At 39.4% G+C, this 18,326-nt stretch overlaps 1 protein-coding gene across 2 annotated transcripts; it reads left to right on the forward strand.

Annotated features, from left to right (window-relative positions):
- The first annotated feature begins 316 nt into the window (after positions 1-316).
- On the forward strand, positions 317-17,944 carry si:dkeyp-69b9.3 (myocardin). 2 transcript variants are annotated; one of them, XM_056270513.1, is made up of 15 exons: positions 317-598; positions 3,880-4,035; positions 9,519-9,575; positions 9,796-9,851; positions 10,468-10,534; positions 10,956-11,081; positions 12,634-12,812; positions 13,131-13,271; positions 13,412-13,713; positions 14,271-14,409; positions 14,725-15,162; positions 15,329-15,442; positions 16,183-16,320; positions 16,429-16,483; positions 16,639-17,944. In XM_056270513.1, the coding sequence occupies exons 2-15, from the start codon at positions 3,981-3,983 to the stop codon at positions 17,061-17,063; spliced, it is 2,292 nt and encodes a 763-aa protein (XP_056126488.1). In that variant the 5' UTR covers positions 317-598; positions 3,880-3,980; the 3' UTR covers positions 17,064-17,944. The 2 variants fall into 2 exon arrangements, with proteins under 2 accessions (XP_056126488.1, XP_056126496.1); XM_056270521.1 differs by having other exon boundaries at positions 12,652-12,812.
- Positions 17,945-18,326: the final 382 nt, after the last annotated feature.

Below are 18,326 nucleotides of genomic sequence, written 5' to 3' on the forward strand. Positions count from 1 at the left end.
GTCCCTTTCTGATCCAGCAGCGTCGTATGTCTGTAGCTTTTATACTGTACATTATGTGCCGCTGAAAGTCGCCAGCTTTTACAAGCTCCTTTAGGTACCTGTGGGGGAAGGTCTGGCCTTGTCACCCCAGACAGAAGAAAGAGGAGATAGGGAACACCGCAAGTTACCCACCCATTAGTGTCACCCACAATGAATTTATCAGCAAGTGTGTATGTGTGTGGTGTGTGGTGTGTGGGGTGGGAGTTCTGAGGGGGCAGGACGTCAGGGTGCTCTTTTGATAGCCCAACACAGTTGGCTCAACTCCTCGGTGTGGGGGTAGAGAGAGAGAGAGAACGGGGTGTGCTGTGTGAATTCTACGTGGAAGAAAAGAGGAAGAAACACAGGGCCCTTTTCTCCCTATATTCACCTGTGGAAGGGAATGAACAAGCAGACGCAAAAGAAGATAAGGAACAACCTTGTCATTGAGCGTTGCCTCGATTTAGCGTGCCTCAAGTTCTGCCCTCATTTTCCACCTCAATCACAAGAATCTCTCTCTCTCCCCACTTTAATCTCTGTTCAACGCCACTCTTGACAAAACTCGGGGGAGTTCAGTCTGACTGTGAGTATTCATTTTCATTCATGCTATTGTGTTTATACATTTTTCTGTGAATATATGTGTTCTTTTGTGAAGGCATCTGCGTGTGTATGTCTGACAATAGAAGTTTTTGTGATTTTTATCTAAGGCCAATTTGTTGCTTCAGTATTTGTAGTCAGTGGGTGCATTCTGATTAACAATAAAGAGAGATGTACAGTGAAATGTACCTGAACTCCAACTCCAAGGCAACAAATAAATTCTGTAACTCAAGCCTCTGAACATACACTCACTTTTTTTTATAGGTTCCAACAAGCCATTTTAGCCTTGGCTATATAGTTGGGCAAAAATTCCTCCCATTGGAATAGTTTAAAAATATGGTTAATCCAAAAATGAAAACCTGTTTACTCAACCTCATGTATAACCTCAAACCTTTATAACTTACTTTCTTCTGTTAAACACAGAAGAACAAATTTTATTTTGAATGTACTAGTAGCTCTTTTACATGCAAATATAAGGTCAATGGGGACTGGAGCTTTTAAAGGATAATACAGCCACAAATTTAAATTCTGTCATCATTTACTCACCCTCATATGGTACCAAACCCAACTTTTGTTCATCTTCAAAGCACAAATAAAGATATTTTTTTAATGAAACCATAGAAACCTAATTTTTAATGTATACCACCAAAACTTTGACGCTTCAAAACGCTCATAAAGGTATTGCAAAAGTAATCCATATGAATCAAGTGGTTTTCAAAGATGAACGAAGGTCTTGTGGTTTTGGTACGACATGAGAGTGTTGACCACATTTTCATTTTTAGGTGAACTAACCTTTTAAAGTTTCAAAAAAGGATTAAAAAACACCATAAAAGTGCTGCATGACTTTTGCACTGTATTCACAAGTCTTTTGAAGCCACATGATAGCTTTGTGTGAGGAACGGATACAAATTGAAGTCGTTATTTAAACCACTGAGATGTTACTCGCTGCGAGTCAGAGAGTTAAACTCTGATCTGTGATTTATAAACAAATGATTCAGACTGGTTTTGTGAATCAAATTAATGAATTAATTAAAAAGATCAGGCTCAGAAGAATGATTTGTTTAATCTCTACTTCTATAAGAGAACATGCCATGGACCACTAGTGTAGATGCCAAGATTCTCTTAAAGCTGCAGTCCATAACTTTTTTGGGTTAAAAATTATCCAAAATAAATATTTGAGCAAGTACATAACCAGCCAGTGTTCAAAACTATCTGCTTGCCTTAGCTCGATTCATAACGGTAAGCTTGTAATAATGTTTTTAATTCCAGTGGTACTGGTGGATTTCCGCAGGAGATTCGAGCATGTCTTTGCGTCATTACGTCACATCTGTACACATAAAGAAGGAGTCTCGGCTAGTAGGCTATATTGCATGTGAGGATGTTGGAGGTGGAGATTTATAGCCTTTTCTTACATCACTTGATATAATTAAACTTATTAATTTGATGACGGATCCAGAAAAGTTCAAAGGACAATCACCAGTGACAACAGATTCACCCGTTGTAAAATGCAAAAGAGTTTGGACTGAGAGTTTGGAAAAAGAGACTGGAACCGGACCCATGCGAAAACCAGGATAAATATCGGAAGGGCATTAAATGTAGTCACGCAATGCTGATGTTGTTAACATTAACAATTTGACAACAAAGTATAATTTGCACGGTTTGACGTGATATGATAAGCAATCGTTAGATTTAAAGCTGCAGTCCGTAGCTTTTTTTGGGTTAAAAATGATCCAAAATAAATATTTGAGAAAATACATAACCAGCCGGCGTTCAACGCTATCTGCTTGCCTTACCTCGATTCAAAGCGTTAAGCTTGTAATAATGTTTTTATTCCAGTGGTACTGGTGGATTTCCGCGGGAGATTCGAGCATGTCTTTGCGTCATTACGTCACATCTGTACACATAAAGAAGGAGTCTCGGCTAGTAGGCTGTATTGCGTGTGAGGATGTTGGAGGTGGAGATTTATAGCCTTTTCTCACAGCACTTGATATAATTAAACTTATCAATTTAATGGCGGATCCAGAAAGGTTCAAACGACAATCACCAGTGACAACAGATTCACCCGCTGTAAAATGCAAAAGACTTCGTTCGGACTTCGGAGTGGCTTCAGAAAAAAAGAGACTGCAACCGGACCCATGCGAAAACAAGGATAATATCGGAAGGACATTACATGTAGTCACGCAATGCTGACGCTGTTAACATTAACATTTTGAGAACAAAGTATAATTTGCACGGTTTTGCGTGATATGATAAATTATAAGCGATTGTTAGATTTAATCAGCGCGATTTACTGCAATGTCAGAACCAGAACAAAAGTGGATGTTTCTTACTAGTTCAGATGACATTTTCCGGTGAAAATTCTTATGTTGGTCATACTTCCAAAAAGAATAATCTGTGATTCTGAATGACAGTATCCACACCGGCGCGGTGACTGACAGCCTCACAGTCTCCTCAAACACTGTGTTCATCCGCGCTGTGCCGTGCCGAGGCACAACTCACGTAAAATTGATAATTCCGCGAATGACTGCAATTGCAGATTTCGAACAGAGATGGCGACAAAGAGGAAAAACTGCGGACTGCAGCTTTAATGAGTGCGATTTACTGCAATGCTTTTTCCCCCTTAGTTGGTCAGAAGAACAAAAGTGGATGTTTCTTACTTGTTCAGGTGACATTTTTCCGGTGAAAATTCTAATGTTGGTCATACTTCCAAAAAGTAGAATCTGTGATTCCGAATGACAGTATCCACACCGGCGCGGTGAATGACAGGCGCACAATCTCCTCGAAACATTGGATTCATCCGCGCTGTGCCGTACCGAGGCACAACCCACGGAAAATTGATAATTCCGCGAATAACTGCAATTGCAGATTTCAATCAGAGATGGCGACAAAGAGGAAAAACTGCGGACTGCAGCTTTTGATAACAAATTGAAAAATGTCCTGTTTATTACACAAGCCTATGGTATGGCTGCAAGATTTGGAACATGGACGTATGAACCACTTTTGATGCTTTTGCTTCCTATTTGAAGCTTGAAAGCACTAGTGTCTGTTCATTGCATAGAAAGAAGGAAATCTGTTGTGTTTTAAGCAATGCTGTTTACTTTCTCTCTGTGATACTGTTATAATAGCAGTTAGCTTCTGATTCCTCCTGTTTCTGTCAGTCGTACACAGACTTTGCAAGTTGTTTGGTTCTGGTGTTTTTCCCATGCCGTTTTGATGGTGACTAAGATAAGTTCAGGCCTCCCATGACTTTGCCTTCTTTCTCTTCAGGGAGAGGAAAGGGTGTAAGAAATCATCATAAGTATCTGGCCTGCAAGAGGAAGACATATCTTTAAAGCCCCCACCCCTTCTTCCTCTGCTGTCTCTCCATTATGACCTTGCTGGCGTCTGAGAGGTCACTGCTTATCCGCAATAAGTTCCGTTCAGGTAAGAACAAAGGAAGGTTCACACGACTGTATCCAAGCTGGTTTTGAAAGCCCACATGTGTAGCTGTCTGTCTATTTTGGTTGGTGATGTGAGTTCTGATGATGCTCCCAGTGGCTGGTCTGGTGATGGAGTCTGAGTGAAGCTCTTTGCGGCTTTGCAAACCTCTGTGAATATAGCTGGTCTTACAAAGCAGAGGCCTGTTCCATAAAACAATTTGACCAAATAAGCCAGGCTTTTTTCAGTTAGTCTGACTCATTCTCAGTTGATTTGGTTCCATAAAGCAAATTTAACAGCTCAGGCTCAGTCACTCTGCTGAGAAAGTAACCCGGTCCAGGGCAGGCTGTCGGGCTAAGCCTGAGTTGTTGCAGAGTTCATCTGAAGCCTGTGACACACCAAGCTGACGTCAAAGAACTAGCGGTGTTGAAAGCTGACTGTGTTGTCTCCTCTCGTCGGCTGCGTCCCGGCCAAAAATCTGGACTACACCAAAAGGACTACAGGCAACTGTCAACTATTATGTGTTTTGTGCGCCTGTGTGTAAGTTATTATTTATCTGTATTGCAGGTATCAATAGTCTTTATTCGTCTTTCAAAAAGGGAAACCAAAATTAGGAATGCAGATATACAAACCATAAACAAAGCAGCGCTTGCTTACAATTTTAAATATCAGTCACGCTTATCACTTTCTTCATTCTAGTCGGCTCATGGTATTATGAAAATATTTGTGCCTTCGAATGCTCAGGTAAGATGACATAAAATTAAAACAGCTTTCTGTCTGTACCGTCTTGACTTCTTTGCTCGCTTTCATCACTTTCGCTTTTATTCCTGTGTACTAACTCGTTCGCTAAGCTGAACAGCCAATCAGAGTTCTCTCGCCAACCGAAGCTCAAAAACGGCCAGACGGCCAACCATCGGCTTGGTGTGTCCCGGCCTTAACACTGACCGGCCGGAACAAAATGATATTACCACTGACTCTCTTGCATACCATTATTTGACTTTATTACCCACTATCAGTCAAAAAATAAATATACAGTATTTGTACTAACATTTACAGATGAAGAATATCCCTGAAATGTAAGTTATGCATTAAAAAAGCATTAAACAGCACAAAATATAGTTTGCCATAGTGGATCGACTTGATCAATGATCGACCTTTAGGGCTGCTTAATCGAGAATAACGTGCACATTAAATGATCTTGACGCATTGAACATGAGTCAAATTAGTGAGATTGCATGAACTTAAATTGTCCTTTAGTCCCGACTGATTTGTTAGGTTAATTCAAGTCAGGTTTTGGACTGTAATCCCCAATTTTCTTGGCACACTTTATGGAACAGGCCCCATAAGTTGATGGTGCTTGCTTGAATACAATTTTCTAAAAACTCATGCAGCTTTATGTAATTAAAAACTGTGTCCAATCTATACCTTGTTTACAGCTTTAAAATTCGGACAAGGCTGTCACAACCCATCTTTTTTTTGACAAACCTTCCTTTTCTTTTTAAACTTAACACTTATTGGAGCTATATGAATTTCAGTTAATTACAATTGGAATTTAAAAAAACATTCTCAATTCAGTTCAATTCAAACCTGTTGTGCATTCACAATGCATCACATTATAAAATCTGGAGATTATGGAAATGTTACCAACCAAGCCGTTTTCATGAGGTTCCACGGTCTCTCGCACTTCCCCATATTGTACAAATGGGGCCAGCAGTGTGGTCCTCCCTGAAGGACATGTGGACAGTGGACAGATTGTCTTTGTTGGTTCCCATCTGTGGTTGGAACCCCTTCAAAAGCGGTGCCCTCTCTTCTTGGGTTCCCTATAAACATCCTGCTGGCAAGATTCTCAGACAAATGTCCAGCAGCACTCTTTGGTAATATCAAGATTCTTCCATCAAAAGTGCATTGAATTAACACTTTGTAAACTTAAACAGTTTAGCTAATATCCTAAAAAGGACTGTTCTTTTTAAAAGGAGGATCACATGTATAGACAGCAAGGAGAATGCGAAGAACCTTGTCTTGCTCTACTGACCCTTGGATCAGCTGTGACCTTGGATATGCTGTGTTGTGTTGTGAGAAAGATGGCTGCCCCTCTGGTAAATCCTGAGTCACAGTGTAAACAAAGGGTAAATGTATAAAATACATTTGGAAAACAATGGAAGAACGTTTAAGGTTTATAACAAAATTGTCATTTATTTCTCATTTACTATTTCAATTATAGTCTTAATCCTCCATCAATTAATGAGCAAAAACAAAACTGAAGTAATCTGAAAAGAGATTTTTTTTTTTTTTTGCTGATATAGTGTGAGGATGAACATAGGGAAATTTGCCAATATATGAATTTAGTCTTTTTATGAAATTTGTATATTTAAATCATTACATAGGCAACACATATGTCTCTTTTCTCATTATCGCTTTACAGGCCACCAGATTGATCTATTTGAGCTAATTTATCTTTTTTTTTTTTCATCATGTGTTGATTATGCAATAAATATTGAGAATTAGCCATGGAGGGATCTTGTATTATTTTAAATAATGACATTGTTTCACATTTTACATTATTTTTTAGAAAACCAGATTCCAAAGATGAGATAGACTTCTTATTAAAAGTAAATATTAAAGATATATATTGAAATCTTTCCCTCTGTTGTTTGTTTCTAAACACCGAAGCTTGTTTTTAAAATTAGATTTCATTTGAAATTTGACTTGATTGTTTGTTCCTTTTTTTTAATACCACACTGCTAATCTGACAGATATCAGTGAAATTGGTGTCCTGGGAAATAACACTGGTCTTGTGGCAGGCTTAGGCTCCACCAACAAAAAAAAAGAAGAAAGAAAATCTGATTCTGCACATAGCAGCCTTCAGTTTTTTCATCTTTCAGGTCTGAATGAAAAACCTAATGATAACACAATTACCTTATTAAAATAACTACATAAAAAAAAACACATATATTATTCAGGTTGTGAATCTTAAAGACAAGCTGTAAAAATGAAGAGTAAAGACCATTTCAAAGATGTCAGAGATAATGTAAAACAAATGCATAAGGGTACAAAACCATATCCAAGTGTTTGGATGTCTCAGAGGGCACTTTTGGCTCAATTATCAGGAAGGAGGCTTCATTAAATTGCCCAGATGCTGCCCAGAAAAGGTCAACCGCTAAACTTTCTGCACAAACAAGAAGGATATTTAGAGAAGCCAACAATCAATTTGAAAGAGTTCAGTATCTGAGAATGGAGTAAAAGTGCAGCAGTCAACCACAACAGGAGGGCTGCTTAATGCAGAGAAATACTACACAGAGGAACTGCTGAAAGATGCTAGAACTTAAACTAGGATGCTAGGGTAGTACATAACGACATATTAATGCTCTCATTCCTGCACACCATGGCTTTACACAATATTGAAATGTTAGGATCAAACACTGATTAACAGATAACGGTTCAAGTGAAAAGTTGAAGTTTGTCCCTCTAATGCTTCACTGATGATTTGAGAATGATTTAATCCTAAAACCTTTAAATTTTTTTTTTTTTTTTACAGAGGATAGTTCTCTGTGTGAATGTCTCTCTATGTGTATGTATATATGTATGTATATATATATATATATATATATATGTGCTGTTCAGAATTATTTACCCCCTTGGTAAATATGATCACAGATGGCTGTAAAAAATAAATCTGCATCGTTTAACCTTTTGATTTTTTTGATTTTATTTTTTATGCAAAAATCTAACCTTTTATTGAAGTAAAAGAATTGAAAGTGGGGGAAAACACATTGGGAACAATTGTTTGCCCCCCTTTTATTAAATACTTTGTGCAACCTCCTTTTTCCAAGATAACAGCTCTGAGTCTTCTCCTATAATGCCTGATGAGTTTGGAGAACACCTGACAAGAGATCAGAGACCATTCCTCCATACAGAATCACTCCAGATCCTTCAGATTCCCAGATCCATGTTGGCGCTTCTTTTCTTCAGTTCAGCCCACTCCTTTTCTATAGGGTTCAGGTCAGGGACTGGGATGGCCATTGCAGATGCTTGGTTTTGTGCTCAGTGACCAATTTTTGTTTTGATTTTGATGTTTGTTTTTGTATCACTGTCCTGTTGGAAGATCTAAACATGGCCCATTATAAGATTTCTAGCACAGGCTGTCAGGTTTAGATTTTTTATCTGTTGGTATTTGCTAGAATCTGAAGGATCTGGAGAGATTCTGTATGGAGGAATGGTCTCTGATCTCTTGTCAGGTGTTCTCCAAACTCATCAGGCATTATAGGAGAAGACTCAGAGCTGTTATCTTGGAAAAAGGAGGTTGCAAAAAGTATTTAATAAAAGGGGGCAAATAATTGTTCCCAACGTGTTTTGGAGAAAAATATTTATTTCATAATGTGACTTTCCCCCCACTTTCAATTATTTTACTTCAACGAAAGGTTAGATTTTTGCTAATTTTATTAATAAAATATCAAAAGGATTAACAATGCAGATTTTTTTTTTTACAGAGATCTGTGATCATATTTACTAAGGGGGGAAATAATTCTGACCAGCACTGTATATAGTAGAATATGTAACCGAGACCTTATATTACTTTCTTTATTGTAAGGAAACAAAACAAATTTAATTCTAAACTGTCATTATACAGTGAATTTAGAAAGTGTTTTTTAATATGTATTGATTTTCATACATATAATAGTAATATCAGTGGCTTCTACAGTTAGTAGTGAACAAAACTTGAACTATCATTATACATCTCTGCCATTATGTGATCAGAGCCTACCAGTTATTGTCATTACTATAAGTTGCAGTGGCACTCAGTGAATTTTTAATCCCAGAATTCCAACCTGATTTGGCCTGACACCACTCAGCATGTAATTCTCTTCCAGAGTAAAGTAAAAAGGAAGAATTTACTTAGCACGATTGACAGCGAGAGAGGGAGCGAAGAGAGAGAGAGAGAGAGAGAGAGAGAGAGAGAGAGAGAGAGAGAGAGAGAGAGAGAGAGAGAGAGAGAGAGAGAGAGAGAGAGACAGCTGGATGGGGGATGGGAAGGATACAGAAATAGACATTCAGAGGGATAAATAGTTACCCCCTTCCTCTCACGTCCACTCTCAGATCTCAAAACTCAGCACAGAAGTGCATCATGGGACAAGCGACTCCTCCCACCTCTGGCCTAGCTGTAATTCACCTGCTGGTTCCAGCATGTTTGTTTGTGCAGACCTTCTTTTAAGTGCCACAAACAGTGATTGCATGTTTGACTAGGTTAGGGAACAGTGTATGTTTTGCAGTGCCTATCTAACTCATTTATGATCATCCGAGTGGTGCAATTTACTTGTAATAGGCTGGGCTTGCAGTCATAAATTGATATGATCCACAGAGTAACACTGCACATTCCTCAAGGTGGGAAACTCAGGCTTTCAAGTTTTCTGAAACACAGAGACTGTATTTTAAACAAAGCATTGTAGATATTGTTTGTATTGCATAATAATAAATAAGTATATGTTTTTCAGTTCTGCAGTTGAGAATACAGAACCGCAGACAGCAGAATGAACTTAATGCAGAGTCTGGTGAGTGTGTGTGTGTGAGTGTGTCTTTATGAATTTTGATCATTTTGCTTGGCCACAGGAAGTCAATGAAATTTCCCCTTATGGGGCAGGACAATCCTAATATATTTGAGTCACACTTTTCAAACCAGCTGGACTGCTGTCTTTATGCATTTCAATTCTAAATTATAGCTTTATAACAGTTTGTCTTTTTGTTCATTCTTAATTTCTCTTTGCTCTATAGGTACAAAGGCCTCTGTCTCTGATAAAGTTGGGGAGAAAGAAGTCAGCAGTGGTTTGGTGAGCCATTATTGATCTATGTTTCAGGAGAAATATAGACCTAGCAGCAAACAAAACTAAAATATATGTTTCCATGAAACAGCTGATTATGCAAACCTTTTCAAAGTTTATTTGAGGGAGAAGTTCCAAACTAAAACTATGGTTGGATCTAATGGCTTTCACGCTTGACACACTCCAGCAGCAGTATGTGTATGCCTTTGGTTTATATGAAAACAGACTGATGTGAAACAGGGTGCCAGTGTAGATAAGCAAAGTACTTAGTGATGCCAAAAACGGTCTGATAACTGACACGAGTAGGTCTTCAACCTCTTTAGCATAATTTAATGTTTGTAATTACATGTCTAGTTACTGTCGCAAACTATTAGAAGCCGTGAAACACTGTTAGCACAGTTAATTATGTTTAGTAAGACAGTAAACAGCAGCTGGTTCAAGATAATTACTGTCAGGAGCGAAAATGTAGTCTTACAGGAGAATGCTACCACCAAAAGCAAACAATTAGTTCTTTTCAGAAACTTCACCCATGTGCTTTGTTTCATTTACTATTGGAGAAATAAAGGTTTACAGTACTTGTTGATGTTTTCTGATGTTGATTTGACTGGGCTGTTTCCCAATGCAGCGTCAGACAGAAGATGGTGCCATTCAGAAGTCGCCCCCTAGTGGTCTGACTGCTCAAACTGGACCAGGTGATGCCATTGAGAGTTTTCCAATATTCCCTGACCTTATAGCCAATACCAGTAATGAACAGAGGTGTAACCTTAAAGCTGGAATGAGCGGTTTGTCCATTAGCCATTCACATCGGTCCCCATTCATCAAACAGCTCTTTGTGTTTGCAAATTATTCAGCTGAAGGTCCTTCTGTACTGCACTTATTATCAGTAGCTTTCTGAATGCCTGAATTGGATTACCCAACAACAAATTCTTTTGTGAAAAATCATTCGTATCTGTCTTTAAAATATTCCTCTTCTTCTCCTCTCTTATTATAAAGCAGAGCAATTGATCTTCCATTTACATTCCCCATCTTTCACTATTCATTTTGTTCTCTCTCTCTCTGATTCACTCGTTTCTTGTTTTCACTTTCTCTCTTCGTATTGTCTTTCGCTCACAGACAGGAGTTATGGTGGAGCTCACAGGCAGAAGAAGGCTCGTCTGGCTGAGGATCTGAGTGAGAAAATTCAGAGTCGGCCTGGACCACTTGAACTCCTGCAGAGGCATATTCTGCCTCTAGAGAACAGTGAGTCATTGAAAATAACTGAAACTGATGCCTCACAAAATAGCATAAACTCAAACTAAATATTTTATAGAGTCATAGACAAACACTCACACACAAACATATACTCTCTTATATAATACTTACATGTAATTGGGGTCATTTTACTCAGTTTTTTTGTGATTAACAAATGATTTGTTGTGACTAAAGAGAAAAAGCTATAATGAATATTTACACAATTATTGGCATCAGCAATTTGTGTTGATGACACTCATAGCATAATATATGTGCATATACGTACAGTAAAAACACACCAATCAGATGTTAAACTTATGCAAAAGTGACAATATAAAAAACATAAAGTGGAACATTTCAGGTTACAGGCTAAGCAAGAACGCTAATCGGTTAGTGATATGCTATGCTTATATGCTAAGTGGTTAGCTTGTAAAACATAACCAACTAAAAAAATTGGATATGTAAAAAAAATCTTATTATATGTAACATTAGTGATAATAATTTGAATGGGCATAATAACAGTTCATATTGTCACACATCATAAAATACCATAGAGACCCATACCATAAAATAATAATTAAAAGTTTTTTTCAGCCAATGGAATTTCGTTCCTAGGCAGACTTGATTCAGCGGCCAGACCAAGTTGTTCATAACAGCAGCCCTGATATTGTAATGCTGCCTGAATCATAATCATACACTGTCCGTTCGTTGGCCAGAGGAGAACTGGCCCCCGACTGAGTCTGGTTTCTCCCAAGGTTTTTTTCTCCATTCTGTCACCTGATGGAGTTTTGGTTCCTTGCCACTGTTGCCTTGGCTTTTGGCTTGCTTAGTTGGGGACATTTAATATTCAACAATATTATTGATCTGCCTTACTTCAGGTGGACGATGACGCAATTTTATTCTAGAAACAAACTACTTGTATTATTTTCATGTTATCTATATATTTTGTATCATGTTATCATGAAGCTGCTTTGATACAATCTGTATTGTAAAAAGCGCTATAGAAATAAAGGTGACTTGACTTGACTGATCAGATCAGCTGACTTAGAGACTTCCAATTTTGTTTTGTTTTAGAAATCACACCAAATGAAGTACAAATCACATAAAACAGTGAACAGCATTAAAAAAATTTTTTATGAAATGTAATTGTAATGCATATTGTGCATTGCTATTACGGGTAAAGTTTCAATTATTTCAGTTATATTTATACATTTATAGTGTACCTAGTGTATTAATGATAATTATATTTGTGGTAGCCAATAGCCGGCAGTGCTTCGACACACAGCTTGGTTGCGCTTTGGGTGACCCAAGTTCGAATCCTGGCTTGTGGACCTCTCCAATCCCATTCCCTCTCCCTCTTCCTGCCAACTCTCCAACTATCCTGTCTAAATAAAGAAAATTATAAAAATGAATCTGAAAAAAATATACATTCTGACAAGGTGTAGATGTGTAAACAAAACTTGCATTACTATCTATTAGTTTCACATTTCCACATGACATTTAACTTATACCCAGAATTGTTGCAGAAAAGCTTCACACATCACCATTTCCTCTGCCTCAGCTGCTTCTTTGCCAACAGATGTATTTGAAGATGACAACTCCTCTTCTGCCTCTGCATCTCCCGAGCAACTCGGGATGCACCAATCTCCTGGCTTCTCATCATCACCTGGGCAAGGATGTGACCAATCACCAAGTGATGCGTCACCTATTGCTACGCCGATCAGCCCAAACAATGTACAGGTATAAGAGGTCTAAAACACCTACCCAATATTAGACGTTTTGCCTTGCATCCTCTTCTTCAGTTCAAAGATGAAGTGTGTAATTTTGCGAGAACTGTGGAGCTATCAAAGTATTTCTCTGTTCATTTGAGCATCCCTACCACCCAAACATTGCAACAGTGGGTGAACCAATGTGGTGATATTGGTTGCTATCTGTTTTCGGTGTTTGATGGAAAATCACATATTCTGTGTTTCGTGCCACTAGTGGTGCAGAAATTACGCAAATGGCTGGAAGATAGTTACTCAGAATTTTCACCACTATCAATTCTTCTCAAAACAGTGCAGATTGGCATTGCTCCCGGGAACCGAGTGCATCAGCCAACCAATGACCATGACAGTAACGGGGTCAAACTCCATATCAACAACTGGGAGACCCAAAGGGATGTACATGCCCTCCCAGACACTACCACTGCTGCCAAAGGTACGCATTCACACATAGATTTGAAATAATGATTTGTTTTACTCCTCGCCCCATTTCACCATTCATTATTTCCCCCATCCACTTGCTCGTGTCATTTTTCCAAATTATAGTACTCACATTCTTTCTCTGTATGCCTCAAGACAGCACAAACTCCAGCTCCATCTTCTCATTCCATTCTGGGTGGGTCCTTAACTTCATCCCGCCCTCCTCGGCCACGAAAACCTCGCGATTCCAAACCTAAAATGAGGAAGCTGAAATACCATCAGTACATTCCCCCAGATCAAAGGACTGGGACTGGAAACGGAGCCGGAAATGCTTCGCAAAAGAATAACAACAGTCAGGCTCCGGCCACTGATTCCTCTTACTCCCACCTCTTGCAACAACAGCAAGTGTACTTACAACTACAAATTCTTAAGCAACAACAGGTCACTGTGACAAACAGGTAAACCTTCAAATAAAGTTCCCATTAAAAAGACCATGATTTGTACAACTAAAGCCGGGGGCATGCTGCACGATTTTTACAGTCATCTTGAGTAAAAGCCATGGCACACTGGGCAAGATCATTTTTTTTATGTTAGACTGTACAATCAGAGCAGTCACTGACCAAATTGGGTGGGTGGAGTGGGGGTTTGAAATCCTCAGACTAGATGGCTGTAACCATCCTACACAATGTGAAATTTGTCAACTCCAAGCTCCCAAAATGTGTACACTGGCTCTGACTCAAGGCGACTACCATCAACTTACCCTAAGTGCAAATTAGGGCAAAAGTCTGGATTTAAGTTGTGTAGTGTAAGCCAGCACTATGTGATCTAAGACTGATGATTTTTACCTTATGAGGAGAAATCGTTTGTGATCCCTATAATTTGTCTCAGAGAGCAAAATCATAGCTAGTGTAGAAATCGTACAGTGCAAACCCAGCTTAAGAGATTCTACTCTGTGATCTGAATAGCAATCAGGAAACAATTACTTATATACCTATACTATACATCTAAATAATAGTGAGAACCATTCGAAGATTTCTGGAACTACACCTCAAAGTTCCCCTCAGTCTGGAACCCCTTCAACAAACCCCTCTACTCCTGATACAAGTCCCATCCACCAGGCAGAGTTCCTCCCCTCAAACCTTGATGACCTAACGGTAGGAATACCATTGGTTAAGAATACTCACTCTAGATCCAGGTGAGCAGGTGTCCAATCCTGCTCTTGGAGGACTACTTCCTGCAGACTTCAGTTACAATCCTTCTCCAACACACCTAATTATTATTTTCAAGTAATCATGAGCACCTTGATTACCTGGTTCTTGTTTGGTTGATTAGGGTTGGAGGTAAACTCTGCAGGACAGTGGCCCTCCAGAAGTAGGTTTGGACACCCTTGCTCTATATTATCTGGTCTTCATAAACTGTTTGTTTGAACAAGCTTTGTATAGAACATTGACTGTATTCCTTCTTCTCAGGTGTCAGTTCTTCGTCAGCAGTTGCGGAAACGTGGACTCCCAGTTTCCGGCACTAAGCCGGCACTACTAGAAAGACTCCCTCCTTTCCAGATGCCGCGTCCCCCGTTAACCCCTGCCCCACTTTGCCAGCTAGGGGCCACACTAGAACCCTCCCACCCTGCTGCACTCAACCAAATCCCTTCCAGTGTAAACACCTCCGCCAAGTCTGTTCCAATGTACATCCACCCTTCGGGTTTAGCGGGGCAAAGCATAGCTGGTGACAGTTACCTCACTTCTCCTTCTTCTGCTGGCTCCAGTCCTACCTTACATACATCCTCTTCTCCAATGCCCTCTGGCGCCACGTGGAGGCCAGGCCAGCCAGTAGATGAACTTAGTGTGGAGCTGGAAATGAGAGAGAGGTTGAGGAGCAGACCCAGAGAAGTAGCAAAGGACTCTCAAGTGAGTATGGATAATTGATATAGGTGGATTTTTTGGACATTGGTGGCATTTCCTAATATTGGCGATTTTTTTATTTTAATTTTAATTTTTGGTGAATCTATTTCACCAAGTACTATAAGTACTTAAAGCATTCAATGTACTAATTCATTCTTTCTGTTTTTTCCAGCTGTGTGGAAGTTCCCTTCATTCGTTCCTGCAACAGGAGCCAGGATGCACCAGAGGGAAACCAGACACAGGCGGACAGGAACTGCTCTTTACGTACTGCACTGGTGAAGGAAAAGTACGTACTCTGAATATTTAGTAAGACAAGCAGGGACATGCTAGTAAGACAGTACTGTGACATACTGCTGCACCATTAAAGGGTTAGTTCACCCAAAAATGTAAATTCTGTCATTAATTGCTCACCCTCATGTCGTTCTAAACCCATTCAACTTCGGAACACAAATTAAGATATTTTTAATGAAATCTGAGTGGTTTCTGTTCCTCCATTGACAGCTACGCAACTACTACTTTGACACTTCAAAAAATGTATATAGAGATTGTAAAATTAATCCATATGAATTGAGTGGTTTAGTCCAAATTTTATGAAGAGACACTTTATACGCCGAACAGATTGAATTTAGGCTTCTATTCACATATAAACATTCATCAACGCACACATCAATTATAATAAATGGAAGCTCAAGCATGCTTGCTTGATGTGCGCAAACCAATGAGGTTAATTCCTGTGTGTTACGCAGCACTTTTGAGATAAAAATATGAGCTATTAAAATATCTTAATTTGCGTTCCGAAGATGAACGAAAGTTTTATGGGTTTGGAACGACATTAGGGTGAGTAAATGATGACAGAATTTAAATTTTTCGGTGAACTATCCCTTTAAGTTGCATCTTGATGTATTGAGGTGTTTCGTAGTTTAAATAAATGTGGGGAATATTAGTAAAAAAAACAAAAAAACATGCACAAATATATATTTCACCATTGAAATGATTTACAATCTTTGAATTTTTTCCTAATATTAGGCGAACTGTTGTCAGCTTTGTGATGTAATTGGTCAAGACTTTGATTTGCCTATGCAAATCACTGCCAGTCCAGCACAGGCATCGCCCCCTGTCCGGAGTTTGGAAGAGGAACTACAGGAGGCTATTCAAAGAGTGCAAGTGAGTTTGTGTGCTATGTTATGCAACTATTGATGTATTGATTGCTGTTCATCAACAATGAGCACTAAGCGTTCGACTTCCTGTCCACTCTTTCTCTCACCATTTAAGATGGACCCTACTCAATCCATAGATGACATATTGGACGAGACTATTGGTTGTTCAGGTGAGTGAAATTTTAATCAGTGGTGGTTGAAACATTTCAGGAGAGAGGAAGCAAAGATGTTGCTTACCAAGGGCAAAAAACAATACATTTTTAAGATTACATTTTAGGTTGGCCGGACATACTGACATGCCTGTGTTGAACTCCTTATCTTTCAGATAACTCCTCACTCATCACAGACGTCCAATCAGCCACCACCATCCTCTCAGGCTCCTCCCCTACCCCGCAGCCTGACCAATCACAGCTCACCAAGCGCCAAAAAGAAGACAACTTTCTTTCCTCTCCTCTGTGCTCTTCGCTTCTTTTAGAGCTTCCTCCCTCACCTAACAACGCTCCACCCCTCGGTTCAACCCCAACTCCACTTCCTCCTCCCCCCATCTGCACCACTCCACCATCCAGCTCACTGTCCAGGAAAAGAAGGTCAGAGGTTCTTGTTTTTGACCCTGCTGATTGGCTGGAGACCTTGACCTCTGGCCTGCACCCGCTAACGCCCCCCACCGCCCCATTTTTAGAGAACGACTTTGGCCTTGACTCAGACCTGAATGTCAACAGGGTCCTCGACCTGATGGTGGAGCAATGGTGAGGAAGGGGCGTAGTGTGTGTCTGCATGTGTGTGGCTAATTGGATGCATTGGAAATTAACCACCTTTCAAATTGTGTACCCTCGAGAGGCGACCCCTCATCCTCTCATTCGTTCCTTCGTTTTTGCATCCATCCATCTCTGTCAACTGATGAGACCAAACAGGTCTGACTGGTGTTGACTGCTAACCTCTACTCCACGCAATGTCGAGAGAAAGAGGGAAAGGGAAAAGAGATATGCTTTGGTAACTTGTTCAGAAAGAGCCACAAAGAGCATGTGCACATACGCCACACTTTCACAATGACTTGTATTTTTATAAAAGCTTTAAAAATTTAAAAAGAATAAATAATAATAAAAAAAGCGGGTTTCCCCGTTGATTTGCCTCTTGCTTCAGCGCCAGACAAACTGTCGGCATGTGGCAACTGTGTGAAACAGCGGGAGCTTCAAACAATCTGTGTGTATTTACAGGGAAGTGTATGCGCTCCCTGTTTGTGTGAGCACGCTTCTCTTGGCTGCTTTATCTGCGTGCGTGCGTGTGTGTGTTTGTGTTGGCGCATACACACGTGCCAGCATGTTCTGTATCTACAATTTCAATGCAACATAAATGAGGTGCCTAAAGCATCCAAATGCACTTGTTTCTATTTATACTGGTGTACATTTTTCCATTTAGGATCAAATTATGATCTGCTTTGTCTGAACTAGTGCATCATAGCACTGATGTTAACCCAAAAGCATTGGCCTAACAACAGATCCTTTTTCGATTTTAGGACAGAATAACTCAAGCTACCTTTAGGCAGCAATACAGTGCACAATAATGCCGGTCTGACGCCAATATGCACCTTCAACAAGATTGAAACCACTAAATAGGTTAGGAACTTGTGAGAAAATGTGTTTTTAAAAAGCCTAACATAATTAAGTTGGAAAATCTAAAGGCTTTTGTACTGATTGATCAGCCTGCTCAAACAACATGTGCAAAGTTAAAGAAGGAATCTTTCAACTGCTACTGTTTAAATTTTCTTAATGGGACCCATATAAAATTGTCTACCATAGTTGTTTACAGACATTTGACCTTTTGACTGCCCGTTGCTTTTATGCATTACCACAACAGGGATACAGATCATTTAAATGTTTAAAGAAAGTGACTCTTTATTCTGTCCCAGTCTTATATGTGAAAGTGTATGTGTAAATAGGACAATGTGTTTGATAATCAAATATGTTGCCCTGAGTTCAGTATGCAGACAGGTGCTGGAGAATCACAGCATTTGTG

Source organism: Rhinichthys klamathensis, unplaced genomic scaffold (assembly GCF_029890125.1).
Source record: "Rhinichthys klamathensis goyatoka isolate OS25496 unplaced genomic scaffold, OSU_Roscu_1.1 h1tg000013l_1, whole genome shotgun sequence".
NCBI classification, from domain to species: domain Eukaryota; kingdom Metazoa; phylum Chordata; class Actinopteri; order Cypriniformes; family Leuciscidae; genus Rhinichthys; species Rhinichthys klamathensis.

Coding starts and splice junctions, on each gene's coding strand:
- si:dkeyp-69b9.3 (XM_056270513.1), top strand. CDS start 3,981: ATGACCTTGCTGGCGTCTGAGAGGTCACTGCTTATCCGCAATAAGTTC. Junction 4,036..9,518: donor CCGCAATAAGTTCCGTTCAG/GTAAGAACAAAG, acceptor TATGTTTTTCAG/TTCTGCAGTTGAGAATACAG. Junction 16,321..16,428: donor AGGCTATTCAAAGAGTGCAA/GTGAGTTTGTGT, acceptor TCACCATTTAAG/ATGGACCCTACTCAATCCAT.